At 34.9% G+C, this 23,613-nt stretch overlaps 3 protein-coding genes across 3 annotated transcripts; all 3 read right to left on the bottom strand.

Annotated features, from left to right (window-relative positions):
• Positions 1-1,598: 1,598 nt before the first annotated feature.
• Positions 1,599-3,606, bottom strand: LOC120218747. Its single transcript, XM_039215646.1, has 2 exons — positions 2,303-3,606; positions 1,599-1,860 (listed from the first exon to the last, which is right to left on the bottom strand). Exons 1-2 carry the CDS (start codon positions 3,532-3,534, stop codon positions 1,812-1,814), a joined length of 1,281 nt encoding a protein of 426 aa, XP_039071577.1. The 5' UTR covers positions 3,535-3,606; the 3' UTR covers positions 1,599-1,811.
• Positions 3,607-16,814: 13,208 nt separating this feature from the next.
• LOC120218748 (F-box only protein 13-like) lies at positions 16,815-19,076 on the bottom strand. Its single transcript, XM_039215647.1, has 2 exons — positions 18,719-19,076; positions 16,815-18,103 (listed from the first exon to the last, which is right to left on the bottom strand). Exon 2 carries the CDS (start codon positions 18,077-18,079, stop codon positions 16,844-16,846), a length of 1,236 nt encoding a protein of 411 aa, XP_039071578.1. The 5' UTR covers positions 18,080-18,103; positions 18,719-19,076; the 3' UTR covers positions 16,815-16,843.
• Positions 19,077-20,312: 1,236 nt separating this feature from the next.
• Positions 20,313-22,911, bottom strand: LOC120218749 (protein TIFY 3B-like). The gene is made up of 5 exons (XM_039215648.1): positions 22,711-22,911; positions 21,603-21,714; positions 21,305-21,512; positions 21,116-21,173; positions 20,313-20,859 (listed from the first exon to the last, which is right to left on the bottom strand). The coding sequence occupies exons 1-5, from the start codon at positions 22,836-22,838 to the stop codon at positions 20,697-20,699; spliced, it is 669 nt and encodes a 222-aa protein (XP_039071579.1). The 5' UTR covers positions 22,839-22,911; the 3' UTR covers positions 20,313-20,696.
• Between the last annotated feature and the right edge of the window lie 702 nt (positions 22,912-23,613).

Below are 23,613 nucleotides of genomic sequence, written 5' to 3' on the forward strand. Positions count from 1 at the left end.
ATGAGGAAGGGAGAGGGGAGATAGTCCACCAACAAATGATTAAACCATTTTAATTGATTTTGTATATCCCCCGACATGACTCATGTCATGTACCATATGAACCATCTCTCCTCTTCTTATTCAACCATCTAGTGCCTACAAGATCCTATATAGCTGCCCACTGTCTTTCTCATGTCATTTTCACCCGTATAATGTGATATCAAAACAGTAAGAAAAATCAACCCACAGCAAACAAAACATAAAATAAGCTCTAATTTTTGGAATTGACCCACCACTTGGGTATGCCCCATTTTACATTATTCCATCTCTTCATCTTTGTTTTTCTTCTGCATATATTGATTGATGTTTGGGGACGGACTATTGACCGACACCTAAACGTAAGAAGAAAGGTAGGCTTGTAGTTAAAGATGGAAAGTGCTGTGTAATCAACATCATCGAGTCAAGCTACTGAAGGATGTTGAAAAGGCAAGAGCGGGTCAATGGAGCTATCATTCCATTTGAAACGTACCTCTCGCACTCTTCAGTTGTGTTTAGTTTCCCATTTTTGTCGTTTCTTTGGAGTAGCAGATTGGATCAATAGGACATAATATAAGCCCATTCCTGAAAGTTGGATCGTAAAGGGATTGGAACAGAAGCTGATCTGGCTTCAGAATTGACCCGTCTGAACGCCAATTCTCATTTATGTTCATCGTTTCACATTTTTCCTACCGTTCAGAGCCAAGTAGATGGCTCCATAATATATATATATATATATATATATATATATATATATATATATATATATATATATATATATATATATATATATATGGATTATGGGCAACTGTGATTTGCAAGATATCATAATAGGTGGAATTCTCAATAGGAAAGCTCTCCTTCAACTGGGACTGCTTGGTCGGTATTATTTGTAGATATAAACTCTCATTTATTTATTTATTGTTGAGATGATACGGTAAAGACATGCAGAAAATGATTTGACAATTTACATGCCAATATTATGCCTAGTAGCATGTAATATATCGAGGCTTTGACGCTTGCCCTTTGCATGCCTGCTTTCCTACACTTGGACCGCCTAAACCTTAGCTTCTAGCTCCTCTTCTATCCTTACATTCTTCCTCCACGTTTTTTTCTTCCCTTTTATAAATTCTCTACTTTCATTTGAACCAATTCAGTTTCTATCTCAGTGTATGATATATATAATGATCGAGTCTCATACCCTTAAATGTTACAATAACAACCATACCAATCAAATTATGATTCAATCTATTTTTCAAAATTCAATCCTACAATTCAAATTTACAAACTTCTATGTCGATCAGATTACAATTCAATCTTTATTTTTTAATTTAACCCTCCAATTCAAATTTACTGTGGTTCCTCGTTGCATTCGGATAGCTGAATTATTCTTTTATGGTTTAATCAAAATTATTTATGTAATTTTTTAAGACTTGATACCAAGCATATTTAAGATTGAGAAAATGTATTGATGTATTATTTCATCAATGATATCCCAATTATCGAAAATATGATTATTAATATAAATAAAAAAGAGGCAATAAAAATATATAAAAATGATGGATATTGGAAAATTTGTAGAAGAGAAAACAAACTCCTCTCGCTGGATACATAGTAATATTATTTTCCCGAATGACCTGCAATGCGTGTTGACCTTCCACATGTGCAAGCCTGTTATTTAAATTTCTAGAGATAGCAGTGCTTAAAAAAGTAGGGGCGAAAGGACTTAAAGATGCAAACAAAGGGGACATAAATTGCCAAGGGTTTGATTAATTAAAAAACACAATCAATCCTTGTTAAGCCAGCCATTCCCCATCTATTCCTTCAATTTCTCCAATGTCCATGCTGTGTAGTAAATACCAAAAATTAAGTTAGTCAACTTGTAAAATCTCAATATCTTATCATATAAATAATATATTTATACGAGTTAACATCAAATATTAAGTTCGATTCAATAACTCCTTTTTTTTTTACTAATAACTTTTAAAAGAGACCATATCATTAGAAGTTAAATGGGCTTTTTGGGGGCAATTGAGTTTGAGTAACGACATAGGGTGGCATCTGTTGGAAGTGCGTGCATCAATGAAAAATTGACAAAGAAAGGGTAAACTTCTGAATCAATCCAATTATTATATGATGAATTCACCAAAATATTGATTTTTTTACTTGTTTGATTGAGAATCAAAATCATACTAAATACTCAGGGAATGAATGGACATGACATGAGAAATATTCCTTAATTGATATACTTTTTTCGCAATTTTTTTTTTAAGTTTTTGATTCTTACCAAGGTAAGGCAGAATCCTGGAAGTAGTCATCAGGGCAAATATCAGTGAAATGGTGTTGCAAGCAGGCGTCATTTGCATTCAACCAGGCAGGGAATTCCATCACTTGATCAAATGGTTGATAGCCATCCTCCTCCTCAGCTTTCACTTCAGGTGCCCCCAGTTCCATAGTCTTCAAGAACTTGAACCACCATGCTGATGTTACCAAATTCACGGTGTCATCCCACTCCATCTGATGCTGTTCTCCTAATGATCTGATCTCCGCCATTTCCTCATCATCCATAGCTTGATGCAGTCCTTCCCCACCGTAGGATTTAGTTAGATCAGCCGCCATAGCTCCTGTCCGCACTTCATGTGATGATAGTGCAACCGAAGGAACTTCTTCGGTTACAACCGAGAGAGTCGGCGAGGACGAACACGATGGAGATGATGATGAATAGATTGATGGGTTGTCGTTGTTATGGTAAAGGCTGGTGTCTATGGTGTTGAAATCTTGAAAGTTAAGGTTTAGGCCTAAGGTTTGGTTTGGCAGAGTGAAGTTGATAGCATCTGTGGGAGACGGAAAACAAGTCTGATGAGGAGCAGGCCAAGAATATGGATTTGCAGGAGCAGGTGTAGGATGAGGGTAATGTTGAGAGAAAGATGAAAAACTGTCTAAATTATAACTAGACAAGCTGTTTGTGGTGCTTGATGGGTATATCCTAGGATTTCTCCTAGACTTAGTCTTAGGTTCTTGTTCAAAAGGTGGTGGTGGTGGAGATGAAAGATTAGAGGTAGTATGGGACAACAATTGCTGCTCATGCTGCAGCCGCTGTTGTTGGTTCTGCTGATCATTTGCATGTTTCATGGAAGCTCTATGGAACTTGAGTGCGGTGACAATTTCTCTCCTAGCCTCAGCCATATTAAGCAGCCTTTCTTGGTAAGGCCTGCTGGTGTGAAGTCTCCTCCTCACCTGCTTCTTATGTTGTTGAGGTGGTGGCTGGGGTTGTTGCTGGGTCGTCTGTGGCGGTGTTTCATTAAAACCTTCACCGAATTTGGCCGAGTTCTGGCCATCGAAACCGTCGTCGGGTTCTTTGGGGAGGTTGATGAGGTGGTTTTTGGTTCTGGAAGTGGTGAGTTGTTTAACAAGGTTACGGATATAAGCACCAGATAGACGAGGCTCTTCTTTGAGTTTACTAATCTTATCAATTTCCATTCTTTCTTTTGGTTCGTGCCTTGAAGATCGACCTTTCATATCTACAGTTTCTTTCTTTCTTTTTGTTCTGGGTTTTCAAGTTAGGAGAAAAGGTTGGATGGAAGAATCATCGATTTTACACTCAATTATTCTAAAAGAAAAACAAGTACAGGATGCAGAGAGGTAATGGTTAAGAACGGAGGAACTGAAAGGGAAGGGGTGCGTTATAAATATTGGACGACAGGCAGTGTCCTAGGGTTTTTCAATTTTTTTGGATTTTTCCTAGTTTAGGTAATCAACATTTGTTACCATTTTATTACATGGGCAGTTAAGAATTCACATTTTCTTTTACCAATTTGTCCTTTTTATTAAAATACATTTACAAATCTGTCATCTGGACCGGACGCTTAATCTGCTTCCACTCCCTTTGTTGTCCCAACTTGTTGAAATTTAATCCTTCATCTTTGATTTTAATTTAAAAGTTTCTAAAATTAATAAACACTATTGCTGAAATTTAATATTCTAATATTTAAATATATGGTTTAAAAATTAAAGTATACTGGGTAAAATATTTTTAAAAAATCAATTGATAATGTCATACGTTGAATTTGAAATAATAATGGGCTAATTTTATGAAATTAAAAGTAAGGAGATTAAATTTTAAAAATCCAAAGATACAGATACTGAAGGCATAATTAAACACCATTTGGACCTTGGAACTTCGGTTCTTTCTTCGTCCAAACATCCAGATATCGGAAACCCTCTTGGGTGAATAAATATGTTCACTTGCCATAAAAATGACTCAACACAAGTGTAACTTAATGCAGATATATTAAAAATGTAAAACAAAATATATATAATAAAGAATTTAAAATGGTTATAAGATAATATTTATTTAATTTTTTATATGATATAATTTAATAATTAAATATCAACTTAAATTATTATTTTTTATATATGTTTATAAAAATTAATTGATTAATATAAATTGAATATTAATAATTAATATAAAAAACTAATTTAAGATGTGTGGCTTAAATTGAGACAAATATAGGAGACAACTCCAGTCAATCATTAAAGCAATTTTTGTAACTATTTCATGCTTGCACGATAAAATTATCAATATCACTATAAATAATAGACTGGTTTCGATATGCATGTGTTACCCTGCTTTATTATTTTATTAAAAATGTCCAAAATAAATTAATATATTTATATATGATGATGAAGAAGAAGAAGAAGAAGAGTCTAAATTAATATACTATTAATATACATAAACAGTGGAGGATTTGGTTTTTGGTCCTCATTATGTCAAAGGGGACAGCTTCTGACTCCTAGGTTGAGGATTTGGACGGTGAAATGGTGAATGGAGAAGAACTCGTAAGGTATCCTCTAGTTGAAATCCTTTGTTTTTTTTTACTCAAATCAGGTAAATCGACATTTTACTTTGAAACTTTCTGAATTTTAACCAGAGTGAAAAAAGAAAAGGTAGATGGGTATTATTTTTCTCTGCAAGTACGAAGGGACCAGGCAATGAGAAACGTCAGCAACCGCCAAATACAAGATACTGACAGAAGAATCTCCATTACTGTTGTAACTTTCCTTTATATATATATATATATATATAAGAAAAAAGAAGGGGAGAACAGACTTGGAATATTTCTGTTTTTCAAAAACAAATTTGTTGATTATTTGAGTCTGAAACAGAGAACTTGGACCTTTTTTTGTAAACGCATATTACGGCAAGTTGAAACACATGTTCGAGCCTCTTCTGTTCTGTTTCATCAATCGAACAAATTGGTAGTCATGATTTGAGTCTGTCCCATGCCACCATCTCCATCATCACCGTCATCTTTTGGAACTGTTTGCTGCCATTTTAACTATACCTCTTTCATTTTTTATCTTTTTTACTGCAACTTTAGTTCTTACTCCAATTGGAGGTGGCAGAGTCAGAGGTATGGTTTTCTGCTGATTGTAGCAGAGCTTTTCAGGCACCAGAAACAAACAGTGAAAATAAAGCCTAGAGAAAAGATATTATTACTGCTGTCAAATGATAGTAATATAAACAAATCCCAACTTAAAGATTTTTACAGCCTTTATCTTTGCGGAAGTTACGGCATTGGCGGCTCAGAACTGATCTCAAGCTTGCACTAATAAGAAACTTAGAAACCGGACATACATCACATTTTAGCATCTTGAACAACGTTAAGATTACTAAAAATATTGTCTTAATTAAATCAAAAGTAAAAGGTAGAAGTAGAACAACATACACGAGAAAATGGGGGAGAAAATTACATGCGATCAATAAATTAGAATTACGGTGAAAAACTATGCAGAGAAAATAGAGTAAATACAGAACAGAAACAAACATGTGAAATATATAACCATAGCCATTAGGATACTTACAAGTGCACCTGAACAGAAAGAAATATTTATAGCAAGGATAAAGATAAAACAGAAAATAAAATTTTAATTTATAGAGATGAATATGTTGGTATAGAATGGATTGTTGACTATGCACCGAAAGTTTGAATAAAATATATCAATCACATTTGTTGATTTTTTTGGAAATGGTAAAATCATAATTTAGTCATTGTACTTTAGGGTATTTATAAGATTAATTCTTAAGCTTCAACTATAAATATCCTAACTCATTTAGCTTCAAAATCATCCCAAATTATTCTAGTTTTCTCCCAATAATAGAGAATTTAGAGAGTTTTTTGTGAGTTGTTTTCTCTTTTTTATCAAGAGAGAATTATCATTATTTTCTTCTTGATAGATCGAGAGAAATTGTAATTCTTATTTTCTTATAGTGAAATTCTTCTACCGTTGCCCGTGGTTTTTACTCTATATTATTTAGGGGTTTTCCACGTAAATTTTGTCTCTTTTATCTTCATTTTGTATTTTCTCAAATTATTAGTTGCGATTTTGCTCTATCCGATAGTCATCTTCTGTAACAATTGGTATCAGAGCCAGATTAGAGTGTGTAATATCTACTTATTGTCTTTATGATTGTCACCAAAAGGCGGATCCTCCAACATAAAAAAGTAAGAAGGTATTATTCATTCTTTGAAGGTTCTAGAGAACTATTAACGATAGTGAAATAATGAGAGTTATCTGTATTAAAAGCCATGGCAACGAAATTTGATATTGAAAAGTTCAATAGGAGAAATTTCTTATTGTAGAAATTGAAGATGAATGTCATCATGAGGAAAGACGGTTGTCTAGCAGCTATTAGTGAAAGGCTGATGGATTTCACAGATGACAACAAATGGATCGAAATATACAAGAATGCTATGAAAAACTTTCATCTAACATTAGCAGATAAAGTATTGTCAAGCATCGAGGAGAAGTAGACAGCTAATGAGATATGAGATCATCTCACCAAACTGTACGAGGCCACATCGCTGCACAATAAAATGTTCCTTAAGAGAAAATTGTACATTCTCCATATGCCAGAATCTACTTCAGTGACGGAGCACTTAAATATATTAAACACTTTATTTTCTCACCTTACATCCTTAAGCTGTAAAATAGGAGAACAAGAAAATGTTGAACTTATACTTCAAAGTCTATTGGATTCGTATGATCAACTCATCATTAACTTGACAACAATAATGTCACCAGTCTAGTCTTCGATGACGTTGCAACTGCTGTTCTACAAGAAGAAAATCAGCGCAAGAACAAGGAAGACATACAAGTAAATCTGCAACAAGCAGAAGCATTGACAATGATGAGAGGGAGATCAATAGAACGTGACCAAAGCAGCAATCAAAAACATGGTAGATCGAATTCGATGAGCAAGAAGAATTTAAAGTGTTACAACTGTGGAAAGAATGATCACTTGAAGAATGATTGATAGAGTCTAAATAAAAACTCCAATCCACAAGGCAATATTGCAAACACTTTAGATGATGGAGATGCTCTATGCTGTGAAGCGTCAACCACTATGAAAACCAGAAAAAGATTTTCAGATATATGGCTCATTGATTCGGGAGCAACATATCACATGACCTCAAGAAGAGAATGGTTCCATCATTATAAACCTATCTGAGGAGGATATGTGTATAGTTCAAATGATAATACCTTAGAGATCATTGGCGTGGGAACAATCAAATTGAAGATTTATTATGGAACAATCAAAATTGTTTGAGATGTGCAACACGTGAAAGGCCTGAAGAAAAATTTATTATCCTACAAATTGTTGGATAATAATGCAAGCAAGATTGAAACACGGAAATGAATCATGAATGTGTTATGTGGAGCGCTTGTGGTGATAAAAGGCGAAAAGATAACAACAAACTTATACATGCTGAAGTGAGAGAATTTGCTAGAAGCAGAAGCCTCTGTTGCCTCATGTAGTTCAGATTATGCAATGATATGGCATCAAAAACTTGGACACATATCATAACAAGGAATGAAAGTCCTTGTGGAGAAAAAGCTACTTACAGACTTAACAAAGGTATCACTTACTTTGTGTGAGCATTGCATAACAAGTAAGCAACACCGATTGAAATTCAACACATCAAATTCTAGAGGCAAAAATGTTCTAGAATTGGTTCACTCTGACGTATGGCAAGCACCAGTTACATCCCTAGGCGGATTAAAATATTTTGTCTCATTTATTGATGATTACTCCATGAGATGTTGGGTGTACTCTATTAAGAAGTCAGATGTGTTTTCCAATTTAAAAATCTTCAAAGCGCGGGTGGAACTTGATTTTGGAAATAAGATCAAGTGTTTCAGAAATGATAAAGGAGGAGAATACACAAATGGAGAATTTGATGACTTTTGTAGGAAACAAGGCATCAAAAGACAGTTCACAGTGGTGAACACTCCTCAACAAAATGGAGTGGCAGAGCGAATGAACATAACCTTGTTAGAAATGACAAGAGCAATGTTGAGGGATGCAGGCCTAGAAAAATCATTCTGGGTAGAAGAAGTCAATATCGCCTGTTATTTGGTGAATCGAGCTCCATCAATTGCAATAGAGCTTAAGACACCAATAGAGATGTGGACTGGTAAACCAGTTGATTATTCAAACCTCCATGTATTTGAAAGTATTGTGTACGTGATGTACAACTCCCAAGAAATTTCAAAACTGGATCCAAAATCCAGGAAATACAAATTCTTGGGGTATGCTGATGGTGTAAAGGGGTATCGCTTGTGGGATCCCACTATCCGCAAAGTGATCATCAGCAGGGATGTTATCTTTGTAGAATATAAACTACAAAGAAAAGAAAATGATGATAGTGCTAAAAAGTCAGATACTACACAGATACATTTGAAAAATGAGGTTGAACAAGGAGATTCTTCTGAAGCAGAATCAGCACATGATAAACAAGAACCAGAGAGTTCTGAAGCTTCAACATCTCGTCAATCAGATCGTGTGAGAAGACGTCCCAATTGGCACTCAGATTATATTATAGAAGGAAATATTGCATACCGCCTTTTAACATATGACGGTGAGCCATCAACATATGAGGAGATAATAAATAGCTTAGATGTTTCACTATGGATGATGGCGATGCAAGAAGAAATAGAAGCATTTCATAAAAATAATACATGGGACCTTGTGCCACTACCACAAGGAAGAAAGCCAATTGGAAACAATTGGGTCTTCAAAATCAAGCGAAATGGTGACGATCCAGTGGAGAGATATCGTGCAAGACTGATGGTCAATTGATATACTGAAAAAGAATGTATTGATTTCAATGAAATCTTTTCTCCTGTAGTTCGACTAACAACAGTTCTAGTAGTCTTGACAATGCGTGCTACATTGAACTTACATCTAGAGCAGCTAGATGTTAAAACAACTTTTCTTCATTGAAATCTTAAAGTAGAGATTCACATGCTCCAGCTTGAAGGTTTTGAAGAAGACGAAAAGAAGAACTTTGTTTGCAGGTTGAACAAATCTCTGTACGGTCTAAAGCATGCGCCGAGATGTTGATATAAGATATTTGATTCCTTCATTATGTGCCTTGGATACAACAAACTTAATGCAGAGCCTTGTGCTTATTTCAAGAGGTCTGGTGATAACGATTTTTTTATATTGTTGTTGTATGTGGATAACATGTTGGTTGCATGACCCAACAAAGATCATATTGAATAATTGAATGCACATTTGGCTATAGAATTTGAAATGAAGGACTTGGGATCAGCAAACAAGATTATAGGGATGCAAATTCACCGAGACAGAAGTAATAGAAAGATTTGGCTTTCACAAAAGAATTACTTGAAGAAGATCTTGTCAAGATTCAGCATGTAAGATTGTAAGTCAATTTCTACCCCTCTTCATATTAACTTCGAATTATCCTCCAATATGAGTCCTAACAGTGAAAAAGAGAGGATGTAGATGTCTCGAGTACCGTATGTATCAACAGTGAGAAGTTTAATGTTCGATATGATATGCACAAGACCAGACATTGCACAAGTAGTGGGAGTGGTTAGTCGGTACATGGCGAATCCAGGCAAAGAGCATTGAAATACAATAAAGAGGATCTTGAGATACATTAAAGGGACCTCAAATGTTGCATTATGTTACGGAGGATCAAACTTACTAATTAATGGGTATGTAGATTTTGACTATGGAGGGGACTTGGATAAAAACAAATCTACTACACAATATGTGTTCAAAGTTGTTGGTGGAACTATAAGTTGGGTTTCAAAATTTCAGTCAGTTGTGGCTACGTCCACAACAGAAGCAGAATATGTAGCAGCTACACAAGCCAGTAAATAAGCAATTTGGTTGAAGATGCTATTGGAGGAGCTTGGGCACAATCAAGAGTATGTCTCTCTATTTTGTGACAGTCAAAACGCCTTGCATTTAGCAAGGAATCCAACATTTCATTTAAGGACAAAACACATACGAGTTCAATATCATTTCATTTGTGAAAAGGTGGAAGAATGAATGATAAATATGCAAAAGATTCATACCAAAGACAACATAGCAGATTTCATGACGAAAGCGATCAACGCTGATAATTTTAGTTGGTGTTGATCATCTTTTGGCCTGTCAGAGATGTAAGCAACATGAAGGTACAAGGTAGAAAGAATTGTGTGAAGATATGCTTGTTCCAATCAAATCTTCAAGTGAGATATTGTTGACTATGCACCGAAAGTTGAAATAAAATATTCCACCCACATTTGTTGAATTTTTTGGAAATGGTAAAATCACAATCATTGTTTTCTCCTTGGTAGATCGAGAGAAGTTGTAATTACTATTTTCTCATAGTGAAATTATTCTATCGTTGCCAGTGGTTTTTACCATATATTATTTAGGGGTTTTCTACGTAAATTTTGTCTCTTTTATCTTTATTTTTTATTTTCTCAAATTATCAGTTACGATTTTGCTCTATCAGATAGTCGTCTTCCGCAATATGAATGAGCATGCATGGCATTAGAAATGCAAATAGTATTATGACTTTAAAGAGGGTTTCAGTGTGCGTGTGTTTTCCTGAGGAGAAAATAATAATAAAGATGTTCCTTCAGGCTTCTTCAACCAATCCCTTGATGCTCATGATATGTCATGGCATGCCCTGGGATGAAAAACATTGCTTTCAACCAACCACATAATTATTTAAGCGAAGGTAATGTAGCACACGTTCGCCGTCCATGACCATCCATCCCCACATATTCTTCCATTTCTCTATCTCAGCTTCATGCCTTTGGTTTCCGTTCACACTACTGCTCTCACCCTCTCTATATTTTACTTAAACCTTTTATCCTTTTACAAAAATACTCTCCTCGCCTATACCATCCGTACATTTTATTTAGGCATCAAAACAAGGCTTCTCTAACCAACAATTGTTATATGCAGTGACGGGAATATTACGAAACCATGCTGTTAAACTTTAAAAAATTTAAAAATTTTAAGAAAATTAATTGATATTTAAATAGTTGATGATATGTACTTATGTGGATAGAATTGGGAGACTGTTTGCTTTGCATTTTAGGTGTATGATCTTGGAGAATGGTCATTTGGTTAAAAAAAAAAATTGATTATCCAATTGCTTAAAGAATGGGGGTGGGACCGGCTGCCTGCTATGTACAGACGGACATGATGAGATGGGTCATATTCAACCGGCTATTTTCCAGTGAGGGGAGCATTTCCTGATAAAGTATACCACGTGTTCATACCTTTGTGGCTCCAATCAGAGGCACTTTGCCACGTGGGATTGCACGGAAAGGGACATCTTTATGCTGCCCACCGCCGATAAAGCGTGCGCCTTTCCCCTTCATTTTCCCTATGGCTGATTATAAATATACCAAACTATTTACTAAACATACCAATTTTTTTTAACTTTTTTAATAAAAATGTAGGATGTATGGGCGATAAATAAATAAAAAATGAACAAATTGTGCACGAGTGGAATGAGATTAATTTTTTTCATGAAACACCATTTTAATCGTTGGAAATTACGGTCATTCGATTAAAAGTCTCATATCTGCTACAAATTTATTCGATTAAAAATGTTTGTGATAACTGGAAATTCAAAGAAAAATAAAATTAATATGTAACAAAAAATTAAATTAAATTAAATTGAAATTGAAATAATTTAAATAAATAGAAAAATAAAATGGATTGACCCCATAGAACACTTTGTTTAACGTCGTTAGACAACTCATTTCATTTTCCGATTTGTTTAAATTATTTCAATTTCAATTTTATTTTATTTTGTTACATATTAATTTTATTTTTCTTTGAATTTTCAATTATCACAAATATTTTTAATCGAATAAATTTATAATCGATCTGAGACTTTTGATCGAATAACCGTAATTTCTAATAACTGGAATGGTGTTTTATGAAAAAAAAATCAATCTAATTACCCATTTGCTCATTTTTATTTCTTTGCGGCCCATACAACCTACACCTTTATTAAAAAAAAAAAAAAACTTGATATGTTTAGTAAAAGTTGTTAGCTTTAGTAGTGCCCTTTCCCTATTCTCAGTTTCACACTTGCGCTTTTTATCTTCATTTACTGTGTTATTCCAATCCACGTAAATGAATTTAACATGGTACGAGTGTTTGTTTATCCAAATTAAAATTAACAAGTTGTTGGAAAAAAATAAAGAGAAAATTCATATCCAAATTCAAGCAACTTGACCCACTATGATTCTAAAACCGTTTTGTTTGAAAAAGTCTGCACTGCATGCCTATCTTTTTCTCCTTTTGTTTATATATACAGGAGCTCGTGTTTTCTTATTCATTGCGGAAGTTTTATCTCTTGCTCTTAATTGCTTGCCGTTCAAGTTATTTACGCAAATTGAATTCCATCAGCTGACCAAACAGGATCCTGCTAAAAACTAAAACAGTGGGACAAGAATGGCTTAACTACGATTCGAAATTGAATTTGACTTCCAGGGCCTGCCCCATCTCTCCCACAACACATTGCTGATGCTTCAGCGTTCGTATTAAATAACTGCAGCTGTTATGTTTTCCACTTGAGATTGTGGTAAATTATTGAATTGAATTTATAGGAGATGAAGGTGTACTTCAAGTGATACCGTAATCGATCACGATATCATTTTTTGTTTTCATGATCATAATAAATATGAGAGTATCAAAATTAAAACCTGACATGTTTTTTTCATGGGATGATGCAGCCCCTCATACCGTGTTTTGCTCTCCATTTACCCTCCAAAGTGTATGGTCACTTTCCTCCATAAGTGGGAGGGCATGGGGTGGTGGTGGCGGAGGGACCATTTTCTATATTTCAATCTGCCACCAACAGCATACTGCTACTGCGAACACAACTCTCTTTCTAGAACCAGGAGAAGAGAGAGATTTTTGTAGCACCAAATGTTCGGACCCTTGGTTTTGGTTTTGGTTTTCTTGAATGACAAGTTGCAGCCAATAAAAACCCAGTATTTCCAATCCAATACTATGCCAAACCACTGTCTTTTCTCTGAAATATAAAGTGCAAGAGGATGACCACAGAGAAAACTGCAGTGCACTACTCCCTGATATCTTTCAATCTTATCATAATTAATTTATTTGGGGTGTAATATTGGAAAAGATATGTAAATTTTATTCCACTTTAATGCAGGCACATGATAGGAGATGATGCTGAAAGGTGACATGCATGCAGGAAGAAAAATATCAGACTTATCAGCCGCATGCATGCATTCAAATTAAGAAGCAATGGGCTATCCATAGATAAACAAATGCATCTTACTGTGCAATTTTCTGCCTTTAACCATTTACTGTGAACATTTTATGACATTTGAACAGAGTTTTTAAGCATCATTTGGCATGAAATCTGTGATTTAGATCAAGTTGATGGATGGCTCTACTTGAGGCATTGAAAACCCGTCCAAAAAACACCATTGCAGCAAAGTTCAATTGATTTGAGAAGTGAGTATTGAAGACCAAGTTAGCTGATGTGGGTGCTGATTCACTTTGCACGGTGCATTTCCTCAAGACAATATATACATTTGTTTTTATTACAACTCTTTTATTTTATTTTTTCCAGTTTGTTGCATCATCATGTGCACATCCTCATTCTTTTCCTTTATAAAAAGGGGAGCTTAACCTAATCCATTCATGCACTCATCTTTACATGATGATCACATTCAAGACATTTAATACCAACTAAAGTTTTTATCCCCTTCTGCTACTTTAGTAAGTGAATAGAAAAAGGGATTGCTCAAATTACTATTACATTACTATTTTTTTTTTAATAAAAAGGAGTATTATAGGCTTGGAGAAGTTACTACTCCGTTACAATATGGAGGATTCGAAAGATTTTTTTTATTAAGTAAATAGATATTATATTTTAAGAAAAATATCCAAATTTAAATTCACTTAGAGTGAGATAACATGAAGCATCCTTACTATTCAGCCATCTTATTAAAAAAATTCCTTTCAAAATACTCTATTTGATATTAACTTTTTTGATATCACAGCTTTTATGATAACAGTAGTGCAGGAAACTTTCAGAATGCCTCCCACCGGCACACAAAAACATCACTATTTTTATGATATCAATGATCACCTTCAACTGTAATGACATTAAAAGAAGACAATACGTTCGCACTATCAACATTATATTTTAACAACGTGAAAAGTTTTGCTTTAAGTTGTCTCATAGAAGGCAATAAAATAGAAATTACAGGATCCAGATTGGCTTGTTTTTATTTTCTGGACTCCGAATTTTGATAATAAAAAATAAATAAATTACAGACAGTAAGAGAGATTAATGAGAATAGGTTTTATTGGAGTGGGTGGGGGTGGTCTTAAATTGCAGGATAGGACGACTTTGTTTCAGCAATGCTAACTTACAGTAAGCGGTTCAATATTAGGCTTGCCTGTACGAGCCTTCCCAATCCCAGCAGCTAGGCCCACTTTATTATACATTGGATTCTGAACCCAATGGCCCATTCCATTATATGCAGAATTTTTGTATATTTCATTTTTTTTCTTCCAATAATCATTTCTCCAGATAATTGTATAAGATGTTCTCGTACAATAAATTACATTTTTAATTAGTTTATAAATTTTATAAAGTTTTATGTCGATCTTCAAACTATAATATTATTTCATCTTGATCTTTATATTAACGTTCTATATTTTTGTGTAAAATTATTGAGTTTTACCCATTATAGATAACTCATATTTTACAAAAATAAAAATGGTAAATATATTAATTTATCATATTAAATTATGTCAGGTTTATAATATAGGTAAAAGAAAATAATTTATATTAAAAAAATATTTTATGAAATTTGTTCAACAAAAAGTTACAATTGAAGTGATAACGAATTTATAAAAAAAAAACAAATATTAATCACGTATTCGGTCATCAAATAATATTTTTTGATCATCCAAAAATTATATTAAAACAAGAAAATAATTTAATAAATAGTATCAATGTATACACTCTTCTGTATTCTAGAGATGAGAGGAGTACCATGATTATCTTTTATGCCATATATCAAAGATGAATATAGAATATTATGCTGGGGACAAATTTATAAAAATTTAAAAATTTAAAATATTTTTTTTAATAAAAATATAAAATGAAATCTTACATATATAAGACTCGGTCCATCTATTCTCCTTGCCACAATTATTCATTGGCTTTTTAACATTAAAACAATGATAAAAATATGTAGCATAAATCCTCGGTACAAATACAATAGCTGTTGCAACCTGCAGCCATGTTTGAGTTAAACCAACCCATCATTATAGTGTGGAAACCATTCTACAATAAGCATTGTCTGTATAGGGCTATAGGCATCGAAAAACCAAACTAAGAGCTATGAATTTTATGCTGAACTAAACGGAGTTATAATTACGGGTTATTGTCAACCGTGTTAGATTTAAAAATATTTTTAAAGGTAGACATTTAATATTAAAAATATGATTTTTTTAAATGAAATTGATATAAATAAAATTTTAGAAAACATTATTAATAAAATAAATAATTAACCGAAAAAATCATCCACAAAAAGCTGTGAATCGGCCCCTAATGATGAATGTGACATGGTTTTAGCTTTTTTAGTCGATCTTCAACGCAATCCACTGCGATGATATTTACTTAAATTTGCAATCATATAAGTTAGACCTTTATTCCGTTCACCGTAACATGCAAGTAGATTTACACTAGTGATTAGAGAAAGAGAAAGAGAAAGAGAGAGATGGTAGTAATCATTAAAGGGTGAAGAGATGGTACAGGTAGTAATGATGATACCAAGTCTTTGCAAAGAAACGCATGAACTTCAGACATGCCCATGCTTTTTAGCATGCTTCCTGGTCCACTCTATCCTCCATATGAAGGTAGGGTACAGCAAAAAAAGAAGAATACCAAGGGTTTTCTCTTGCTCGCGATGTGGCAGAATTTACTTGTTTATACGCTGCTAACATGAGAGGAGAAGTGCAAGATTAATTAAATCAAATATTGAGATAACTTTCTCGGATGCAGGCTTTTGCAGCAATGGAATCGTTATCTCAACGTTGGGGGATGACATTGCAGCACAAAAGGGTCATTTTCGTCATGTCGACACATAAGTTATTTCACAACTACATTCAGATAATATAGTGTAAAAACCAGTCACCATCTTTCTGGTATAAGTTCCAATTGCATCAAGAAACCAAGAAATTTTGATGAGAGACACATTAGCATTCAAAGTTACAAAAAAGAAGATAACTTTGTATAAGGAAACCAATAGTCTCATTAATAAATACATTCAGCAAAGGGGCTGATTTGCTTAAACAATTCAAGAGGGGAAAAAATCAATGCTCTAAAAGGATACAAGAAAGTACAAAATAAATTAAGCAAAGGGTAAAAAAAGGGGGGGGGGGGGAAGGAATCACAGAACATTATCAAATCTTTCAAAATATAGCATTGTCCCCAAAATGTGTTCATACACAAGCTTCGATCCTCGGCTCAAAAGAGAAAGCAGACATGAAGTTCATGGCTTCACCATTCATAAAACACTTGCTAAGTTCAACCCAATCGTTAGCCACGATATCACAGAGAACATAACTGCAAAGCTCAACAGAGCTTATGCAGATAAATATCTGGTCACCTGCCCCAACACAATTTACGTCAACTTTCTTGCCACAAAACTCGTGTGACATTGCAGGAGGCATGCTTGCAATCTGATGCCAAGTCTTTGTTTTCTCATCAAATCTCCACACCCTAAGGCTTGCACTTTCAAAGAATTCTGATAACATAACGACCAACATCTCTCCTTTACACTCCACCACATCGACGGAGTACTCGAAAAAGACAGGCAACAGTCTGGGATATTTAGAGAAATGCTTCCGGGTCAGATTGCAAGCAACAACTGTCCCGGAGGAGCTGAGGAAGTAAACAATCTCCTCGCCATCTTTAAGAGTAATAACTGATGAATATTGCTTGGATGGGCTTCTCAGCATGTTAGTTGCCACTACATTTCCAGCTTTGCTAAGGAAATACATGGCATCATCGTCGTTGTCATTCGAATCGTGTCCTGTACAATCATCGGTTTTTCTCCTTAGCATAATCTCCTCTTCCCAGCAGTCAGCACTAGAGTTGTAAACCTTGAAGGAAAGCATTGAAAGATCACCAGACACTAAGATTAGCTTGTAGAAGTACTTGGAATATGCATTCACCGCTACAGCATGAAGTGGCCGATCAAGAGAGTCCGCATTCACCAGAGGTAGTTCACGACATGATCCTGTCACCGGATTGCATACAAGGTAATCACCAGATATATTGCGGAAACACACAAGCCCACCAGCCGCTGCAACCGGGATGGAGTCACAGTTACAGTTATTCGAGAGGAGAGGCGGATGATTGAGTTTTTTCCAACTTCTTTCAGCAGAGTCGAATACCACCGATTGATTAAGACTGGGACCCACCATGAAAAACCAAGGTTCCCTTGAAGGAATCCTAGAGCAAGCAAGCTTAAAACCTTCAGAACCAGCAACCGATTTCCATCTCTTGCACACTGAACGGAGGCGAAAGAACGTCCAGGTAGGTAACCATGAAAGGACCCTGTCAAGGAGGTCATCAGTGAGCTCATCCAAGGAGAAGTTCAACATATCATTTCCTTCTTGATGCAACTTTCTCTTCCTAGATTGCCTCGAAATGCAGCCATTAGCCTTCTCCATTGGAAGATTATTTCAGAAAATAACCTGCAATGATAAAGAGAGGAGAACTGCACTATTAATAAGAGACCATTATCACTCACCACTCATACCATCATACAGATGAATCAAACCCCAAATCCCTTTTCAAATTTATCCACATCGTACAGAACATATGAAACGGTGCAAATAAGGCTTGAATATCACATCAATTAAAAAGATTAGAGAAAATTTGACGACCTAACTAACATAAGCATTAAAGGTCCACACATGACTAGGAAGCAATAAGAGGCTCTCCTTTTTTTTCAAAAGGGGTCCAACAAGAACACGAATCAGTTCCACTCAATTTCACTTCAATGAATGCAGAGAGTAATTTCTTCATGGAAAGTTACTAAAAGAGCAACAATCACGGGAAACCATAAATTAAAGAGGGGAACCTCAAGAAACTATTATAAAAGGGGTTACTTTTGTTTAAAAGACAATCAATTTGCATTTAGCAAGAGACTCTTTTATTTTTATTTTTTAAAACCGCGTAGAATAACCCTTGAAGAGAAAGGCCTTTTTAAAGCTTGATAAAAACAAATCCTAAATGAGCTCGAAATGGAAGAAGAAGAAGAAGAAGAGGACAGAAAGGTTAGAAAGATAAAAGAAAGACAAATGTACATGGTGATACGAAGCTGAAGGGGAGGCGTTGAGTGAAGCTTAGTGGGGGCTTTGGAGGATTAAGCAACGGGACAAAGTTGAAAATCGAAACAGCCCCAAAAACAATACAAAAGAGAAAGCAACAGGGCAAATAAAGGAAAGTAAATGGGCTTTAAAGGAAGAAGGGAGGTAGTAAACTTCCCTAGGTTCCTCTTTTCGTAAGCGTTGACAAATATAAGAGGGCATAAAAGTGAAGGTGAAGAGAGTCACAGGCTCACATTACTCACACACACTAGCGAAGAGAGAAGAAAAAGAAAAAGAAAAAGAAAGTTTAAAGCAAAATAAAACAATATCTACTGAGTTGACTCTTTACAGCTCTACAAGGTAGGGCCAGTATAGGGTAACAGGGAGAGAGAGAGAGAGAGAGAGAGATGCGTGCATTGGATTCTGGGTTGGGCCGACCCGTGAAGTAAAACAAAAGTTCAAAGCTCAAGGATTTTGTTTGTTGCTTTTAGCACTTTAATCATAAAAGAAAGTGAAACCACACGTAGCCCCTGGTTGAGAAAAAGAGAAGAACGGCATTTCTCTGTCAAAGGAGTAAGACCGTGAAGGGTTGATCCTCTCTGAGTAGGTTCTGTTGGGTTGCTGACCTCTATAATATATTACACATAAAGTCAAAGCAACCGAAAGAAAGAGAAAAACAGAGTTCCTTCTGGTTGGGTATAACTTGCTATCTTTTGTTCGTCTTCCTCGTTAAGGAATCTTTCCACCTCTTTTTCTTTCTTTCTTTTTTCCTTTTCGCTTTGGTCTCAATCAGATTATGTATGTTGTTTATTAAAAGTCAAAATGCCCGAGAAGCAAGAGCCGATTCCTATAAATCCCAAAAACAATAACAATAAAATCATTCATCTAAACTGGAAGAACAAAAAAGCCGTTAATTACGTCCCTTTTTCATGCTGTGTTTTCCAACAGATAGACTCGCATCTCGATGCCACCTTACATGGGCGGACCCGCAGTTCTCAACCCATACCAAATTTTATCAATTTAGCCCATCCCTTTAACTGTCAATGAAAAAGATGAGGTTTGGTTGCTATGAATGAACCCAAATTTTCTTTTAAAGAGACAAACGAATGCCAAGTCAAAATTTACAACAAGAGAGACCGCCTAATGTCATTTGCCTGTATAAGTTAGCATCACACTTAAGAGAAATAAATGACATTAATTTTGGATAGATTAAACACGATAGACAACTATAACCTATGATGAAAGCGTCACAAGATCAAGTCCGATATAATATCACCTTGAAAAGGTGAAACGTTAATCCACATCGAGATTAAGTTGGAAACAATGTCACAATATTATATTTATTGAGCTTCCCAGGAAAATCCATTTTTGGCTTGTCCCTTGGACTTGGGTAAGTCACTCCATTGATGCACCTCGGCGTTGTCTGTTTATGTTGCAAAAGATGATTAATTAGTGCTCATGCAGTAGCTGAAAATTCATCGTGTCTTTTTTTTTCCTTCCATTTAATTGTGGTCTATGATAAGTATAAACGCTAGTCCAGTTTAATTGTTTCTATGATCTAAGATCTGTAGATGCACACGATGCTAATTGAAAAACAATGCAACGTCAAAAGTTCGATCAATATCACACAAATGATAAGCCTTCACATATGAAAACAACACAGAAAAACAACCAATTCAACGTCACATACACAGCAAAACTAGATAGCTTAGTTTTTCGATTGTCAGACAGATTAGACAGGGTAACCGGATTTTAAGGACATCACAACTGCCCCTAGAGGTAATACGAAAACGGAAAAGTTCATCCTACACCAGGCAGTACTCTCGTGGCAGATAACAAGACCTACCATGAGAACAATCTTGAGTTGTACAATTTTAATCCACATCAATTCCAAAGACAGATCAAATTCATTATCCTAGTGCAGTTTGCATTTCACAATAGTTTTTATCAAATATATATAAGGTATATGCTTAGCTTAGGCAGCATGGGCCGGAGCTTTTGGTTGGAATTCTTCTTGAAGAACAGGTGATTTACCGAAGCAACCCGATTCTGGTGAAGCTGCAGCACTGAGGTTAGCTTTGGTGTCATCAAATGATTTTGGTGTTGATGGATTAGGATATGGGTTCCTGTTCACCAGCCTGCAGCAAGGAACAAGCATATGGAAACAGTTGCCACCTCAACTATATTCCCGAATCCCCAAGCATGGCACAAATTCTAGGTAGTTAATGTTATCCACTTTGAGAATAGTTGATAGTTTTTATCCAAAGTATATCACAACAAAAAGTAACAACACTCGTGCAACATCATTTTACCGCATATATAAAATGCAATATCATGAACGCTTAGGATCATAAATCTAACCATGAAAATGGTAGTTCGGTATGGAAGGTGTACCTGTCACGTCGCTTCTCAAAAAAACGCTGAAGGGAGTGTCTCCTTGCAATCGGTAATTCTGATCCAATAGATATTTACAAAAAACATCAAGCTATATTTATTAGCTAGCATGCACTGAATCGATTAATCATTGAATATTCACATTTCTAATTCATCCATCTTCCAGATAAGTTAGTTAAGAGTTACCACCTTGCAGTTTGCAAAAGGCAGGCCTGTTAACAGGATAGACTTGTGCCTGTGGTGAAGCCAAAGTAGTTGCAGTTGCAGCACTAAGAACTGAAGGAGACCTCGTAAGAGCAGGTGAAGTGGTGGCACAATCAGTTGCAACATTCTTCATGTCAACAGAGTTAGCAGCAGCGGCTGCAGCAGTTGCAGCAATAAGCATAATCTCCCGCACCTGACGGACATGAACCAATGGTGAATTTTGGTATAAGACCTCCCCTTCAGCTGAAGTTAGTAACACCTTCAGGAAAACAAAAAGACCAACCTTTTCTGCCGGAATTGCATCAAACACACAAATACTTCCATTATAGAAGATGGTGAGTTGGGATGGAGCAGGGCTTGGGGTATTTAGTCCAGATGCCGACATTGCTACGGACCTTGTTCACCGTAAAAAGAAAGAAAGAAAGATTTAGATAACATCGTAGAAGCTTGTAATGGGAGCACAATATATACTGTGAAAACCAATGACTTTGTCGCTATAAATGTTCGTAGAATAAATAAAGAAGTAAACATCTTCATGTGCTCTGGAAAAAAAGTTATACATCAAAGAAAAACATAACGAGAACCAAAAGTCCTCAAAAAAAAACTCAACAAAATCCAAACACACAACCCTAAAATCTAATATCCAAAGCTCGGTGTAACCATACCCATTCCATTTTTTTAATAAATAACTAATTTGAGGGGGGAAAAATGACGACAACTTACATTCGCTAAGATTTTAACAGACTTTTTTTTTTATTTTTGAAGGTACAATAACAATTATAATCAATACAGTTCAAATAATTATCATCATAATCAAGCATTAGAATGAACAATCAGACTAGAAACCAAAATAAATATGGAAAGAGGTCACACATGGTTCACATATGACAGGCTCAACCTGAATCTCAAAGTGGACCTCAACCTTATCATTAAACCAACGCCAAACTGGCTTGACCGGGACTTGTTAAATTACATTTTTTAAGGATACTATTGACTACACGATCAATTCAAAGGAAACGTGGGTTTCCTTCCAACCATCACAATAAAAACTGCTAGTACTACTATATTCTCAAAAATAGCAAAGCTTGGGTCGCCTTCCAACCATTTAATGTCTCAATAAAAACTAACAGTAAAACTACTATATTCCATATACAGTACCGTTAAAATAGCCCAGCTGGAAAAGGATAGGTCATTCGAATAATTATCCTAAACAAATGAGATTAGGGTAATTAATTAAGAACTATTTTTCACATAATTAAGATAACAACCACAAAGTGAATCCTTTCCATTTTCAAAACAAAAATTCAACAAAAATTGCAATGAAATCAAATAATACCCATATCCAGAAAGATTTCTCTTCGTTTCCGTGGAAAGAAAATAAAAACGCTTACCAGTTTTGGAACTTGGAAAGAAAATCAGGGGCTTCAACGGACCCCAGATTCCCGACAACATCGCCATTACTTTGTTTATCGACGACGTTTGGCTTAATTTCCTCGCACGAACCAGCTTCCCCTTCCATGGAAACCTAATTTTTCCTTCTCTGTTGATCTTTCCTTTCGTTGCTAAATTTTGAACTGCTTTGCTATAGGCAGACCAAAATGTGATTAAAAACTGTAAAAAAAAATAAACATGAAAATGAAAGTAAACCGATCAAAGGGCGGTGGTTGGGGTTCTTGTTTGTTATCACACGTGTCTTTTATACGATAAACCGGGCTGTTGATGAAACGATATTTAAATGTTTAGGGAAATTGCGTGGTTTTCAAAGGCTGGGTGGGGACCATTCTACGAGGTGCAAAAGCAAAACAGCAAATTGCAGTATATAATTTAAGTCCAGTTCACGTTTTTCTTTTTCACTTCAATTAATATTTAATATTATATTTTTTTGCTTTTCAAACGGTAAATATACAATTGGTCACCCGATCTTTAAAATATTTATTTTGGTCATTCAAATTTAAAAACTTACAAAATGACCGCTAAAATTATATTTTTATTGATAATATTTATGTAATAGATTGAAATTAATGTTTAAATAAAGTTAAATGTTCTGGAATATATAATTTTTTATACTTAACTTTTATATTTATATGTAACGTGGTACTCATTTTTTTGTATTTAATTTTGGTATTTATATATTATATAACACCCAATTTTTTTAATGGTAGAATTAGATATTCAAATTTTAATTTCTTAGTATAATTAGGCAGCTCACTTTTATACGTTATACATTCATGTTTAGAAATTTGATGTCTAATTTTTGAATATGTAAACGGTGATGGATTAAGAGAGAATGGGTT

The sequence above is a fragment of the Hibiscus syriacus genome, unplaced genomic scaffold (genome assembly GCF_006381635.1).
Source record: "Hibiscus syriacus cultivar Baekdansim isolate YM2019G1 unplaced genomic scaffold, ASM638163v2 tig00110201_pilon, whole genome shotgun sequence".
Lineage (NCBI taxonomy): Eukaryota > Viridiplantae > Streptophyta > Magnoliopsida > Malvales > Malvaceae > Hibiscus > Hibiscus syriacus.

What these genes read in the sequence shown, in the direction of transcription:
- LOC120218748 (XM_039215647.1), bottom strand. Translation starts at nt 18,079, where the DNA reads ATGGAGAAGGCTAATGGCTGCATTTCGAGGCAATCTAGGAAGAGAAAG.
- LOC120218749 (XM_039215648.1), bottom strand. Translation starts at nt 22,838, where the DNA reads ATGGAAGGGGAAGCTGGTTCGTGCGAGGAAATTAAGCCAAACGTCGTC. An exon ending in ATGCAATTCCGGCAGAAAAG is followed by an intron (nt 21,513 to 21,602) that starts GTTGGTCTTTTT and finishes CATGTCCGTCAG; the next exon opens with GTGCGGGAGATTATGCTTAT. An exon ending in TGCCTTTTGCAAACTGCAAG is followed by an intron (nt 21,174 to 21,304) that starts GTGGTAACTCTT and finishes CTATTGGATCAG; the next exon opens with AATTACCGATTGCAAGGAGA.
- LOC120218747 (XM_039215646.1), bottom strand. Translation starts at nt 3,534, where the DNA reads ATGAAAGGTCGATCTTCAAGGCACGAACCAAAAGAAAGAATGGAAATT. An exon ending in CAGGATTCTGCCTTACCTTG is followed by an intron (nt 1,861 to 2,302) that starts GTAAGAATCAAA and finishes TTTACTACACAG; the next exon opens with CATGGACATTGGAGAAATTG.